Source organism: Glycine soja, chromosome 11 (assembly GCF_004193775.1).
Source record: "Glycine soja cultivar W05 chromosome 11, ASM419377v2, whole genome shotgun sequence".
NCBI classification, from domain to species: domain Eukaryota; kingdom Viridiplantae; phylum Streptophyta; class Magnoliopsida; order Fabales; family Fabaceae; genus Glycine; species Glycine soja.
Genome location: NC_041012.1, coordinates 21,967,933 through 21,983,149, shown reverse-complemented (window position 1 = coordinate 21,983,149; position 15,217 = coordinate 21,967,933). Strand labels below are relative to the sequence as shown.

General features: G+C 33.1%; 1 protein-coding gene across 2 annotated transcripts; it reads left to right on the top strand.

The window, feature by feature from the left end:
* The first annotated feature begins 1,454 nt into the window (after positions 1-1,454).
* Positions 1,455-4,672, top strand: LOC114374067. Of its 2 annotated transcripts, none has more exons than XM_028331661.1 (6): positions 1,455-1,527; positions 1,684-1,964; positions 2,201-2,291; positions 2,524-2,650; positions 2,817-2,978; positions 3,869-4,672. In XM_028331661.1, exons 2-6 carry the CDS (start codon positions 1,696-1,698, stop codon positions 4,360-4,362), a joined length of 1,143 nt encoding a protein of 380 aa, XP_028187462.1. In that variant the 5' UTR covers positions 1,455-1,527; positions 1,684-1,695; the 3' UTR covers positions 4,363-4,672. The 2 variants fall into 2 exon arrangements, with proteins under 2 accessions (XP_028187462.1, XP_028187461.1); XM_028331660.1 differs by having other exon boundaries at positions 3,863-4,672.
* The last annotated feature ends 10,545 nt before the right edge of the window (positions 4,673-15,217 follow it).

The following is a 15,217-nucleotide window of genomic DNA, read 5'->3' as shown; positions in this document are numbered from 1 at the left end:
TTAACTTTCTTCTTGAGTCTTGAATTCTTCTTGATTCTTATCTTGAACTCTTGAATTGTTCTTGATTCACTTGAGTTGTTCTTTGATTGATCTTTGATTCACTTGAGTTGTTCTTTGATTGATCTTGAGCTTTTTGTCATCATCTTTTGTTATCATCATTGTTATCATCAAAACACCTTTGAATCACCTTTGATTCACCATGAAGCTTTGCTTCTACAATACTTGACCCCTAATGTACGGAAGTATGTGGTTGAAGTGAATTTCTCAAAAATGTAGCTGGAGGAAAATCCATCTTTTGATAATACATTTAAAATTACAAAAATATCCTTAAAATTTAGGCAAAAGTTTTCACTAATGTATATTACTTTAAGAAATAAAGAATGATATTCTCATTCATAAGGATATGTCTGTGTTATCTATACAATATCTTTAAAATATTTCTTACTAAATGGTTTTATCAATTTTGCTCATAATGATCAACATATAGGTTTCCTCAACCAATGGTTATATTTAATAAAAAAAATTAGGGCGTGTTTCATTTTTATAATGAAAAAGTTATTTTTTGAGTTTTCAAAATGCAACTAATGAAGGTTATTCATATAGCGGATGGAGTGTAATGCAAGGCACAAAATAAAATGTGAAATTGAAGGAGAAGTTGAAAATGTGCAAACAAAGAAGATAAAAAGATCTCTTTTATTGTTTTTAAAACACTTGTTTTGAAAAAAATTTCCAAAACTTAATAGTTTTTTTTATGAGAAATGGATAGTGTGAAATTATTTTACAAAACCAAAAAAAAATCCTTATGGACATGTCATTTAAAATATGGCTTTATTAATGATTATGGTTTTGTCCCTAACCAGTTAAAAATCAGTTTCAAAGTGTGGGGAGTTCTTCTCATGTGAATGTTGCACTGGAGACAATTATCTTATTTTGTAGCTTACTTAGAAATACGTCACTTAATTTCCGTTTCATAAGTGTGAAGCAACTTGCACATAAACAACATCAATATTATTAAAAATACTACATCCAGAAGTTTTAGTTGACCAAATTACCCTCACTTGGTTACCCAAATTAAGCATTTTTCTTGTCCTTAATTAATGCACAGGTCATTTTATATGACTTATATTTTTTTCAATTAATTTCTTTTGGTATAATAAATGAATTTATCACTTTGGTAATTAATTTACATGACAAGAATTTATTAGTAATAATAAAACTTCTTAAATTAAAAGGATAAAGCAGGGATATATTTGGTAATTGATCCCGTGTATTAATGAATTTGCTTTGCACAAAATAATATAAAAATTTAAGAGAACCAATCTGCATTCATAACGCACAAAAAATGCAATTAAGAGTGATTGTGAAACTGTGGGTGTACTAGCAAAAAAATCCTCTTTCTTCATTTACTAGGATTCAATTGTAATTCTCTTTCTTTATAAGGTCTCTCCCTATCTAGTCATGTTGTGTTTGCTGCTTGGTGTAATTGTGCTCTAGATTGCTTGAAGTTTATTTGTTAGCAGAGAGTTAGTAAGTTTTTGTAGTTTTGTATCTTTTGCCATCTTTAATGGGTCACATTTCATGCCCACATTAATAAAATTCAGATTTGCCTTTCAACATAAAAATCTAATTCTCTTTTGCATATCTAGCTCTCAATTCATTTGTTGCTTAATTCCTCTTTGACAGAAGATCGTGTATATGGAGAACAATAAAATAGGTCATTCAAAGGAAAACATGGTTGCCTCTAAACCCCCCTTGATCCCCATTTTGTCATTTCAAAGTTTGCAAAAGACTTTCTATAGGGATGCTCCTGGAACTAGTAACTCTACTCCTCAAAATGAAAATAACAGGTTAGAGAATCCTGCAGATATAAATCCAGCTCTTGTTGCTTCCGAGTCAACTCCAAAACTAATAGTGGATCAAACTCAGGCAAAAAGCCCTGATGCCGATCTTAAAAAATTACGGAGGTAGGTTATTTGATTTGAGTTTCAAGCTAATCTATACTTACAGTAAGAGGGTTTGGTTTACATTTTTTTTGTTGAATAGGGTTTATTTTTCATCTATAGGAATTGAACATGGTACCCCAGGGTTTCTAACACACACACACCCTAATCAACCAACTAATTGAGCTAGTCTCCTTTAGTAAATAGGGATATTTACATATATACATGTAATTTAATGTCTTGTTTTAATTTTTTTGTAGAATGGAGTCTAATCGGCTTTCATCCCGAAGATCGTGGATGAAGAAGTTGATATATTTGACCAATTTGGAAAATCAAGTAAAAAATTTAGAGGTGACCAATGTTATTCAAAAATTTTAAAATCAATGTTATTAACAAAACTCAAATAATAATCTTTACGCTTGTGGTTGTGGGTATGAAATAGTATATTAACTTTTTCAGACTTAACTTTGTTCAATTTCAATGTATATTTTAGTGTAGCTATGTAACTAACCTAGATATAAAAATTTCTATATTGTTATGAGGTTATAATGCACTTCTTATATATCTATCTGTATACATGCAGGATCAATTAGCTCAACTTCGACCACAAATTGCTTCCCATGAATCCCAGAAACAGTTCTTAATGCTAGAAAAACAGACAATGCTCCAGAGAATGGAAATTCTTGAGAAAGAGATAAACTTCAGAGAGTGTAATTAACGTTACTTCTTTATCTCTCATCCTCATATATTTAACATGCGCATTTTTTTTTTTGTATATGTGTGCATGCCAACAATAAATTTTTTTCTCATGTATACCAACTGGAAAATCCTTATTAGAGGGATAATTTCACTAATTTTAAGTCATTGTCTTTTTAGCTGATCTTGAGATGAAAAAAGAACAAGTGAAATATCTGAGGGAATCCTATCCGATGAATCAAGCTAAGCAATTGCAAGAACAATTTCTTAATTGGAATATTGGTCTGCAGGATCCAATGTCCAATGATCCAATCCCAAATTGCTATACAAACTCGGATCAAGGTAACAATAATAGTGTGTTGGTCTGTTTTTATGTTTGCAATTAAGCACTCTCATAATTAAGATTGTTTCATAACATGCAATAAATTATTGCTTCATTTTAAATTCATAAAAACTCATGTTAATGGGTGTTTTAAGGGAAACAAGTGGTAAAAGTAAGGAATTGTTAAAAGAGCACCACTATTCTGTATGTATTAATTCATATGAAAAATAACTAGGAAAATTACGAGTCAATTAAAAACTTGATGAATGTATTCAATATTATTACTAGCAAAGAATGATTTGGTTATATATGAAAGATTCTTACATGCTCTTGAAATAGAAAACATGTTCTTGAAATAGCATTTTATTTTAAATCAATGCAAAATATTCTCACAACATTGTATTTTTTCAGTTTTTCATTTTCTTTCTTTTAAGTCTTACCTTTTTAATTCTCTAATTAAAATTTATTGTTAGACATTTATAACAATTTTCATATATGGAATATTTTATATCAACTAATGTTACAAAAAATAGCATAATGATAATAATAATCCATAACTATATATAAAGAGAATAAGGTTTTTTGGTGTACACATTTTTATACTCATTTTATCTTCCTAACTACATTCATAAGTTACTATTTTATCCCTAACTACATTTTGGTATACAAATTTTTATACCTAATTTTTATAGTCATAACTACATTTATAAGTTATTATTTTATCCCTACAACTACCTTCACAAACCACCCACTAACTTCTATTATCTTTCTTTTTATTTAAAAAAAACATGAAAAAATAGCTTGGCACATAATACCTTTTTTGCTTGGTAATAATAATAATAATAATGCAATTGTTTGATGAATTGTTGAGATTTACTTTTACTTACCTTGTTTGAGTGTAAAGTTGCAGGAAATTATGAACTAGAGACTTCATACATGCCGCCTGCAGACCTAAGCCAGATGTGGATGCCTAATGTTCCTAATATGAATGAAGTGAACTTGAGTCTTCCCAACAACATGGGATCAATGGTTTCAAATGTGTATGAAACCAACTTGAGTCATCCCAACTACATGGGATCAATGGTTTCAAATGTGTATGAAACCAACTTGAGTCATCCCAACTACATGGGACCAATGACTCCAAACATGGATGGAATGAACTTGAATCTTCCTAACTACACAGGATCAATGGCTCCTTCAGATATGAATGCAATGCAATTTAGTCTTCCCAACAACATGGGACAAATGGTTCCAATCATGGATGAAACAAACTTGAATCTTCCCAATTTCATGGGATCAATGGCTCCAGAAATGAATGAAATGAACTTTAGTCTTCCCAGCAACATAGGATCAATGGCACCAAATCCTCCAAGTGGAACTTTCCCAAATCCGAACCTTGATTAGCCATCACTTTACATGAAAATGTGCACTCTATTTTGCATAGGATTTCTATTTCATGGATCCTCTCATGTTGGGCTTGATTTATGTTTCACATGCATGTTTCTAAAACCTTTTAGCTATGTTGTTAGATTTCCCAATTTTATGATTGCTTGAATATGTGACTTTGAAGTTTGTAATAGGTGCTCCAAGTGATGCCAGGAGTATAAATATTGATGTAGTGTTCTACCATCAAATCTAATGAATGTTTTTCTTGTTTCCCATAAGACTATTTCCATATGATAGATCAATTTAAATTCCTTATATTTTCATGCTATATTTTTTGTCCTATACAGTGACGTTGCTCATTAATAAACTCTACAACAATTACGACACAAAAATTGAGATTATTAGGAAGAAACCACCAAATTTTATATTCACAACAATTGCTAGAATTGTTGCAATTTAATAATAGTTAGTATTTATTAGAACAACCAATATTTAAACCATTTTCCCTTTATACTTTTCTAATTTAAGGCTTTTTCTTCTGTCAAAGGATAGAGAGGCCCATCTTCATGATCTCACACTTCTTTTTTCTATGTAGTGCCACTTCACAAACCTAACCTAATTAACCTTTTAGATATCTCTACTAGAATTAAGGTCAACACCTTCTGATCTTGCATTAGAGTGTAGTAGATGACTTAGTGGTCATATAGCTCTTAGACAATGGAATGAGAAGTTTACATTGATTTTTCGAACTCGTTACATTAAGGTGTTATAAGCCTATTTATAACAATACTTCTAGAGATAGATTTTTCTACACTTTTTACAATAATCTAGAATACTATTGTCTAGTTAGGTCCTAAATCTTTCTAGATTGTTCTTAACAATACTCTTATATTTTTCTAGTACATTTAACTTTTAGATAAATCATGAGCTTCTAGGAACTTCTTTTCTATTCTAGAAATTTGTATCATATTTTAGCACTCCTCCTTGATATAAAGTTTTGTAACACCAAACATAGTTTGAACTTGATTCTTGGTAATTCCTTCATAAAAGTGTCTGCAACTTGGTCTTCTCACTTGTATAATCGAGCTTGATTTGCCTAGTTGCCTTTTCTTCTTTGAGGATTCTTCATAGCATTTAGGCTCAACCATAGTTGTGTTGTAAGATTCATAGATATACAGCAAATATCTTACTCAACTTGGAGTAAACTCTAGTGAAGAATCATATTGTTGTATAGGTGGCATAAGCATACTTGCTTCTTTTGCTACTTCTTGAACCTCTTCTTGAGATTGTTTCACTAAAACAAGAATATTTCTTTTTGCAATATTCTTTGCTTCCTAATTCCAAGAAGCATTTCATCAACTTCAACATCTTGACTAATGGTGAGTTTCTTTGTTTGCAAGTTGTACACTCTGTAGCCTTTTGATTGTGTATTGTATCCCAAGAAGATGCCTCTTGTAGTTTTGTCTTGTAGCTCATGTCTCTTATGATCTAGAACATGTATGTAGAAAATAGATCCAAATACTCTTAGATGTTCGGCTATAGGCTTTCATCTACTCTATGCTTAAATAAGAGTCTTGTCTTGAACTGCCTTAGTTGGACATTTATTGAGTATGTAGACTACAATGTGAACTGCTTCTGCCTAAAATGTGTTAGGCAATCCCTTCTCCTTCAACATTGATCTGGCCATCTCCATGATTATCCGATTTTTTCTCTCAGACACACCATTTTTTAGTGGAGAATATGCTACTGTAAGTTGGTGTTCAATGCCTTCATCTTCATAAAACTTATCAAACTCATGTTAGTTGTATCTTTTTCCTTGATCACTTTGGAGCACTTTTATATGCTTCCCACTTTGTTTCTCGACAAAGGCTTTAAACTTCTTGAATATTCTAAAGACTTGTGATTTTTCTTTAAGAAAGTAAACCCATGTCATTCTAGAAAAGTCATCAATGAAAAGGATGAAGTACCTATTGTTGTTGAGTGACGATGTCCTTATTGGTTTGCAAATGTCAATGTGGATTAACTCCAACAAGTTCTTAGCTTTCCATGCTTTATCAGTTGAAAACGGTAATATGTTTTGCTTCCTAAGAAGACATCCTTCACAAGCTTCATTATTTTATTTCAAATATGCCAAAACTTTCATTATATTCTTCGGATATAGTATCTTCAAAGCTTGAGTGTTGAAGTGACCAAATCTTCAATGCCATAACCATGAATCATCAATTGTAACTCTCATGGCAATGCTAGTATTAGTAGTATACTTAAAGCTTATTGGAAAAAACTTATATTTCCTTTCTCCATTTTAACTTTGGCAATCTCTTGCCTTTTGTTATTTTTATCATAGATAATGCACGTATCTTCTTCAAGGTGAAGATAATAGCCTTTCTCCATCATTTAGCCAATGCTCAAGAGATTTTCTTTATGATTTGGAACTAGTAAGACATTTTTTTATGATCTCTTACCTTTCTTTGTCTCCACCATGACAGTGCCTTTTCCTTTTGACTCTACCATGGTGTCATTTCCCAATTGAACTTTGACTTTGACAGTGTCGTCAATTTCCTTAAAAATGCTTCTATCATTAGCCATGTGATTTCTGCAACCGCTATCCAAGTACCATTTGCTACCTATCACATCACTAGAATCTCAAGTAGCATAGAAAAGATGTTGCTCATTGTCATGTTGTTCGATGATATTTGCTTGATGCTTGTTTTAGTTGCGGCAATTCTTCTCCACATGTCCAAATTTCTTACAATAATGACATTATGGTTTTCCAAAATGCCAACAATATATCCTTATCTGAGTGACTTGTCTTTTTACATATGCCACATGGAGGATATTTTTCTTGATTGGTCTTAGAGAAATTTCTAGAATTCTGTTTTATTCTAGATACTTCTCCATTTTTTCCACCACTTTCTTTATTTTGAAACCGTAATTTGAGTTTTGATTGAAAGGCATTTTCGACAGAGTCTTCATCATGCCTTTTCAATATTTGCTCATACGCTTCAAGAGAACCCTAAGTTCAGTCACTAATAAATTAGACACATCTTTGGTTTGCTCTATTGCACTCACAATTGCATTATATCTATGGGGAATAGAAATAAGAATTTTCTCAACAATTTTCTTGTCAACAATATTTTTCCTGTAGACTCTCATTTGATTAACTATTTCTTTTATCCTAGAATAACAGTCTTTAACAGTCTCAAACTCCTTCATCTTTATTAACTCAAAGTCTTATCTTAGACTTTGAAGGTTAATAGAACATACCTTGTTGTTGCCCTAAAACTCCTCTTGCAGTGTACTTCATACATCTTTAGCATTTGTGGCATCCATTATTCTTGAAAAAATTGTCATCTATTACCTGTTTTAAAATATATAGTGCCCTTGAATCTTTCTGCTTATCCTCTTTCAACTCCTTTTTGTGCTGCAATAAGAGTTGAAGTGTTTGTAGGAACAACGAATCATTCTTCTACAATGTCCCATAAATCTTGAGAACAAAAAAAATGTCTCCTTTTAAATTCTTCAATAATCATAATTTTCTCCTGTGAAAATAGAGACATGAATAGATGAAGTTTGGATAGTATTGGCTATGGTTTAAGGTAAATTTTCTTTTAAGCAGTTTAGAATATGGTGGGGTTTTATGAAAATAGTTGAGTGATATTTCTACGCTCAATAGAAGACCAAACGTTGCTCTAGTACCACTATAAATATTTTAGGGGAATAAAAAGATAGTTAGTTGTTGGATGGTCATTGATAGTTGGGTTTAGGATGGAGGTATAGTTAGAAATATTAATTAGAAGTAGAGGATGACTTAGTGGTCCTGTAGCTCTTAGATAATGGAAGGAGGAGTTTACATTAATTTCTCAAACTCATTACATTAAAGTGTTGTAGGCCTACTTTTATGCAAACAAGGTTGGTGGCTTCATATTTATAGAGATAGATTTTTCTAGAATAATCTAGAATACTACCATCTACTTAGATCCTAAATCTTTCTAGATTATTCTTAATAATACTATTATACTTTAATAGTGCATTTAACTTCTAGATAAATCATGGGTTTTAGTGATGTAGCTCTATGTGGAGCTTGTAGGCCTTGGATCTTCTTCATCAATGGAGTCATTTGCTTCTTGAATATCAATGGCAAAAAAATGGAGAAGGAGGAAAGATGATTGGAGACGCTACTTCAAGAAGAAGATGAGTCAAGAACAAGCTCACCACCATAGGAAGCCATGGATAAGAGCTTGAAGGTAGGAGAAGATGAGTGGAGGGAGAAGGAGCACAAAATTGTATGCCTCAAATAAGGTGTGACCTTTGAAGTGTAATTCTCAAATGATTAAAGTTCAAAAAATGCACGCATATGGCCTCTATTTATAGCCTAAGTGCCACATAAAATTGGAGGAAATTTTGAATTTCTATTCAAATTTCACTTGAATTTGAATTTGAATTGGTGGAGCCAAATTTGGAGCCAAAATTTTACTAATTATGATTAATGAATTTTAGCTATGGTTCAGCCCACTAATCCAAGATTAAGTCCAAGATTTTCCACTAAGTGTGCTTAGATGTCATGAGGCATGTAAAACATGAAGGACATGCACAAAGTGTGACTATATGATGTGGCAATGGGGTGTAACAAGTAAATGCTCACCTCCCCCTTAAGATGGTCCAAAATTTAATTGGATTAGACTTTTCTCAATTCAATTAAATTTATCTCCCAACACACACATCAAATAGTGTACTTAATGCATATGAAATTATAAAATTACCCCTAATACAAAAACTAGTCTAGGTGCCCTAAAATACAAGGACTGAAAAATCCTATATTATTAGGGCACCCTCCCTATACTATGGAGCCCTAAATACAAGGCCCAAAAATAATGAAACCTTAATCTAATATGTATAAAGATAAGTGAGCTCATACTTAGCTCATGGGCCCAAAATCTACCCTAAGGCCCATGAGAACCCTAGGGTCTTCTCTTGTATCTCTAGCCTAATCTTCTTGGAGTCTTCTATCCAATGCCCTTGGGGGTACAATTGCATCATTCCCTCCCCCTTGAAAGGGATTTGACCTCAAATCCAAAGGTTCTTGAAGCTATAGGCTTCTTCCCTCAACACGTATAAAAAGAATAAAAACATATATATTAGTGGTGTTTGGTATGTTGGAGTTTGGTAAGGTCTGAAAACCCTTTTCTTGGGCATCTTCCCATGAGGGAACATGGTTCCTCACCAACTCAATGAGTGGTGCTACAAGTATAGAAAAATATGGGACAAACCTTTTGTAAAAGTTTGATAAGTCATGAAAGCCCCAAATTTTCCATATACTTGGTGGAGTGGGCCACTCATGAATGACCTTTATTCTCTTAGGATCCGTGAGAACCCTTTGATCTTTATTTAAAAAATTAAGGAAAGTAATGCAATAAAACATACCTTTTTCTGTATTTTCATGTTGATTATTCCTACCAAAAAGTATAACAAACCTAATGTGTCCCATATGAGCACCTAAGTTTGTATTGAAACTAAAAATAAGAACAAACCTACCTAATGAGTCCCTATGTATGTGAATCATGAAGATGCTGGATGCATGGGTGATTTTACAAAAGAGGGTTGCACCACTCAACACATTCATCATACCACCTATCATAGGGATTTGGTGCCTTATAATACCTATTTTGGGCACCAACAAAACACAAGGATTTAAGCTCTTACAAACCAAACCCTCATCCAACAACTCCTTTACTTGAGGAATAACCTCAAGCTCAAGAGGTATGGTAGTGCTAAGGGATGCTTCCCTTGATAGGAGAAGGTAGAAGGATTGTTTAAGAATGAGTACTCTTTTGATATCACCTTTTGTTGCAAAATTGTTTTCCTTATTAACAATCTTCTTAGAGGAATCTTTTTCCTCTTTTTCCTTCCCCTTGGCCTTTAAAGACAAGGCCTAACTATCCTTCTTTTTCTTTTCTTTTTCTAGTTTTTCTTCCTCATCCCTCTTATCTTTCATAGTTAGTTGATCTTTGGCCATCCATGAAGGTGTTTGAGGATGCAACACAAACTTTGTTCCAAGGTAGGTGAGGGTTATCTCATTAGTTAGGCCATTATAGATGATTTTCCTATCATATTTCCATGGCCTACCTAAGAGAAGGTGTCCTGCCTCCATAGGAAATACATCACAAATCACTTCATCCTTATATGTTCCAATGGAGAAGGGAACTTTCACTTGTTGATTGACTATCATCTCCCCTTGCTCATTAAGCCATTGAAGTTTGTAAGGCTTTGGATGGGGAGTGATAGCAAGGCTCAACTTAGAGACTACTATTGTGCTGCAACAATTGCAACATGAACCACTATCTACAATGAGAGAGCATGTATTATAAAAATTTTTACACCTTGTGTGAAAAATATTCTCTCTTTGAGATTGGGTTAAGTCACAAGATTGGCCTCCTAAAAGTCTTATGACCATTAAAAGGTTTCCTTCTTCTTGGGGGTAGATTTCTTCACTAGATTCTTCCCCTTTTGCCTTTTCACTTTCACTAGAAGAAGGTGAAGTAGTAACCTCATCTTGGCTACTATAAATGTCTTGACCTCTAATAATCATGATTTTCTTAGTGGTGCATTGAGAAGCAGTGTGTCCTCTTCCAAGACATTTAAAGCACTTTATAGAGCTAGTCTTCTTTTGCATACTAGCCTTAATGGGTTGCTTTTTTATTGTCTTCCCCTTATCATCTTTGGGCTTAGAAGGTGCAGCCCCTAAGATGCCTTGACCTTGGTCTTTCTTTGGATAAGAGTGAGAGCCATAAGATTTTGAAGCAGACTTCCTTTTAAGTTGTTGCTCTACCCTTATGCAAAGTTGGACTAGGTCATCTAGGTCCCTGTATGGAAGGAGCTCAACCTTGTCCCTCACTTCCATATTAAGCCCACTAAGGAACCTAGCAATACTTGTTCTTTCCTCCTCCCTAAGCTTATCTCTCAAAAGGAGTAGTTCCATTTGTTTCCTATACTCTTCAACAATCATACTCCCTTGTCTAAGCCTTTGGAACTTGTCCATAAGCTCCCTTTCATAGTAGGAGGCAATGCGCTTCTTCCTAAGGGCACTTTTCAAGTCATTCCAATACTCTATTGAAGGATCCCCATGAATCCTTCTTTCCTTAACAAGGGAAGTCCAGCAATAAAGTGCATACCCTTGGAAGCTAAGGGTAGCCAAATGAACCTTCATTTCCTCACTTATATGATGGCAAGCAAAGAGTTGCTCAACCTTCATTTCCCAATCTAAATAAGCCTCTACATTGTCCTTCCCATGGAATTATGGGAGGTTAAAGTTAGCCTCTTAAGGTTTTCTTTTCTTTTCTCTTCTATGGGAGTGAGGTCTAAGATGTGACCTATGTCTTCCTCTATAATAGTCACTAAGTTCTTCACTTAGGCTCTTGCAAGAGTCATGACTACTATAAGAGACATTTTTTTTCATTTTTTTCATTATTTTTCTTCTTTCGTCCTCTCTTATTTTCTCTCTTTCATCTTGACTTATTTCTTCCACTCTTTTTTTTTTCCTTTTTTCTTTTCTCTATTGTTTTTGTTTCGAAAATTTAAGGGATCTCAACTCATCTAATATCCTATACAAGGGGTCCTTAGGAGTAGAACCCTTACCATTAACACTAGATGAAGAATGAACACTCATGTTGGTTCCTAAGTTGTGGTTCTTTCTTGTTGGGGGTTTGAAAACAAAAGGTAAAAGAAACTATGGTTTAAACTAGCCAAAATAAACACTAAAAGAGGTGTGAAAGATAACGTAAAGGAAATTTAAAGCAAGCTACACGGTTTACACTAAGCTATTACACACAAATAGAGGTTTGGGTGGTCTCTTGGAGACTCCCAATACACCCCTGAAGAATGTCCAAATACAAGGAATTGCAATAGAAAAAAATTCAGCACTCAATTGTTCTATTACAACAAATTTAACAAAGCAATTAAGGTCTTCAAATTTGTCTTCAATGCTTGTTTTGTTTTCTCAAGTGTTTCACTCAAAATTTGGTGAGCCTTTGGTTGCTTCAAATAAAATGGTGCTCCTAGGATGGTTAACCTCAAAGACTCAAAAATATTCCTTCAAACAACGCAACAATTTCCTCTTCCAATCCTTATTGTAGGCAACACTTAAACACACACAAAAAAAAAAAGACAAGCAAGAAACCAAAAGATGAAATGAAAGCTAAACCAAAAGGAAATTTAATGTGGCATTAATTCAGTGAGATTCAAGAAAAAATAAAGCAAAAGGACAGCACCACAAGCCAAGGTGGAACACAAAGGAAGTCCTAGAATGACACTAGATTAGATTGACAAATTAAAAACAAGAATAAAAGAAAAATTCTAGTTATGTAAATTTAGCAACACATCTAAAAGATGAACAACTCCAAGGTGTCAAATAGGCTTGTAATACAAGTCAAAATAATGAATAATTTTCAAGCAAATTAAGCATACACATTTTTGTTGTTGTTTTGGACATGTATTTTGATGTTAATCTTTATCACCTTTTCTTGCTAATTTATTTTTCATTTTTTTTCATTCTTTTTCATTGTTTTAATCCAAATGTCTATTTTATCCATTTAAAATTTCAGCTCAAAAATCAAAGTATTCAAACCATGGTGGAGTTAAGAAGACAATGTGCCAAAACTGACAGCAACTAGAATTTCAACCTAGAAATCAAGAGTAGTGTATATGTTGCTTAATGCTTGGATAGTTACAATTTGTGTTTGCTTATGATCAATTGTCTTGAATAACACAATTTAAGAGAGCTTAAGACTTATTTTGATTCACAAATCCAGCCACAACTCAACACCACAACTCAGTTTCTTCATAGGCATCATATAGGAAACTTAGAAAAAAAAAAAAAAAAGTTCAACAACAAGACTACTTCTAGGTATTGATTTAGAACATGTTATAAACTAAATAACATGCATGAATTAGACTCAAAATTCAAATGATAGGCTAAGAATTGCAGGAATATATGAACAAATATATCTAGTATTCAATCAACAAAATCAAAATTAAGCACAAACTTATAACATAATGTGACAATTATTATGATTAAACATGACTCTAAGACAACATGAATGAAGTGATTTACACTTAGATTTTTGTGTTTTCTTTTCTAATCAATACTTTGCAAGAAAATTGAGATCTAAAGGTTCATCACAAGAAGATTATGGCTGAAAAATGATAGAACCTAAAATCAACACAAAAACATGATTCAAGAGTAGATCTATAAAATTTGAACCATAGAAATGCAAGAACAAGTGTAGATCTAAGATTTAATCGATTTATTTTTTTGAATCTGCTCTAAATAGCACCAAACCACAAGACAATGGAGGAGATACATGGAAAAGAAGATGAAGAACAAGGAATTAAAATGAATTGACCGAACAAAAATATAGAGGAAGTAAAAGAACATCACCTAGATGAAGATGCTATTGATACCACATGATGTACCTCCATGTGGAGCTTGTAGGCCTTGGATCTTCTTCATCAATGGAGTCATTTGATTCTTGAAGATCAATGGCAGCGGAATGGAGAAGGAGGAAAGATGATTGAAGACACCACTTCAAGGAGAAGATGAGTCAAGAACAAGCTCCCCACCATAGGAAGCCATGGATAAGAGCTTGAAGGTAGGAGAAGATGAGTGGAAGGAGAAGGAGAGAAAGAGCATGAAATTTTATGCCTCAAATGAGATCTAAACTTTGAAGTGTAATTCTCAAATAATCAATGTTCAAAAAATTCACACACAAAACATTTATTTATAGCCTAAGTGTCACACAAAATTGAAGGGAAATTTGAATTTCTATTCAAATTTCACTTGAATTTGAATTTGAATTGGTGGAGCCAAATTTGGAATCAAAATTTCACTAATTTTGATTAGTGAATTTTAGCTATGGTTCAGCCCACTAATCCAATATTAAGTCCAAGATTCTCCACTAAATGTGTTTAGGTGTCATGAGACATGTAAAGCGTGAAGGACATGATGCACAAAGTGTGACTATATATATGTCGATGTAATGGGGTGTAGCAACCAAATGCTCACCTCCCCCTTAAGATGGTCCAAAATTTAATTGGATTGGACTTCTCTCAATTCGATTAAATTTATCTCCCAACACACACATCAAATAGTGCACTTAATGCGTGTGAAATTACAAAATTGTCCATAATATAAAAACAAGTCTAGGTGTCCTAAAATACAAGGGCTGAAAAATCCTACATTACTAGAGTATCCCTCCCTACACTATGGAATCCTAAATACACGATTAAAAAAATAATGAAACCGTAATCTAATATATACATAGATAAGTAGACTCAAATTTAGCCTATGGGTTCAAAATCTACCCTAAAACTCATGAGAATCCTAGAGCCTTCTTTTGCATCTCTGGTCCAATCTTCTTGAAATCTTCTATCCAATGCCCTTGGGGGTATTACATCATTTAGGAATTTCTTTTCTATTTTAGAAATTTGTATCATATTTTAACACAAACTTCCAATCTTTTGTAAGAAATCCTTATTATTTTCAATTATCATGGCACAGAGGTGATGAGCATATATCTACATCTTGTTGGACGAGGAACACCAAATTGAATGCAATGAGTCTGAAACACAAACCATTGTCCTTGTATTGCGCGCAGCTTCCAAGCAAGTTTCGAGCCTTGTAACAATGCAGACAAACTCCTACCTTTAAACTATATATCAGCATTCAACACTGTCTGTATCACCATAGAAACCACGTATTGTTTGTCGACGATAAATAAAAAAAACATAGAAACCACGTAGCCATTAATTTTCTCATGGAATCTTGTGTAAATTAAACCCCCGTATGTAAATCCAACAGAACTCATTACTGCATTGATAG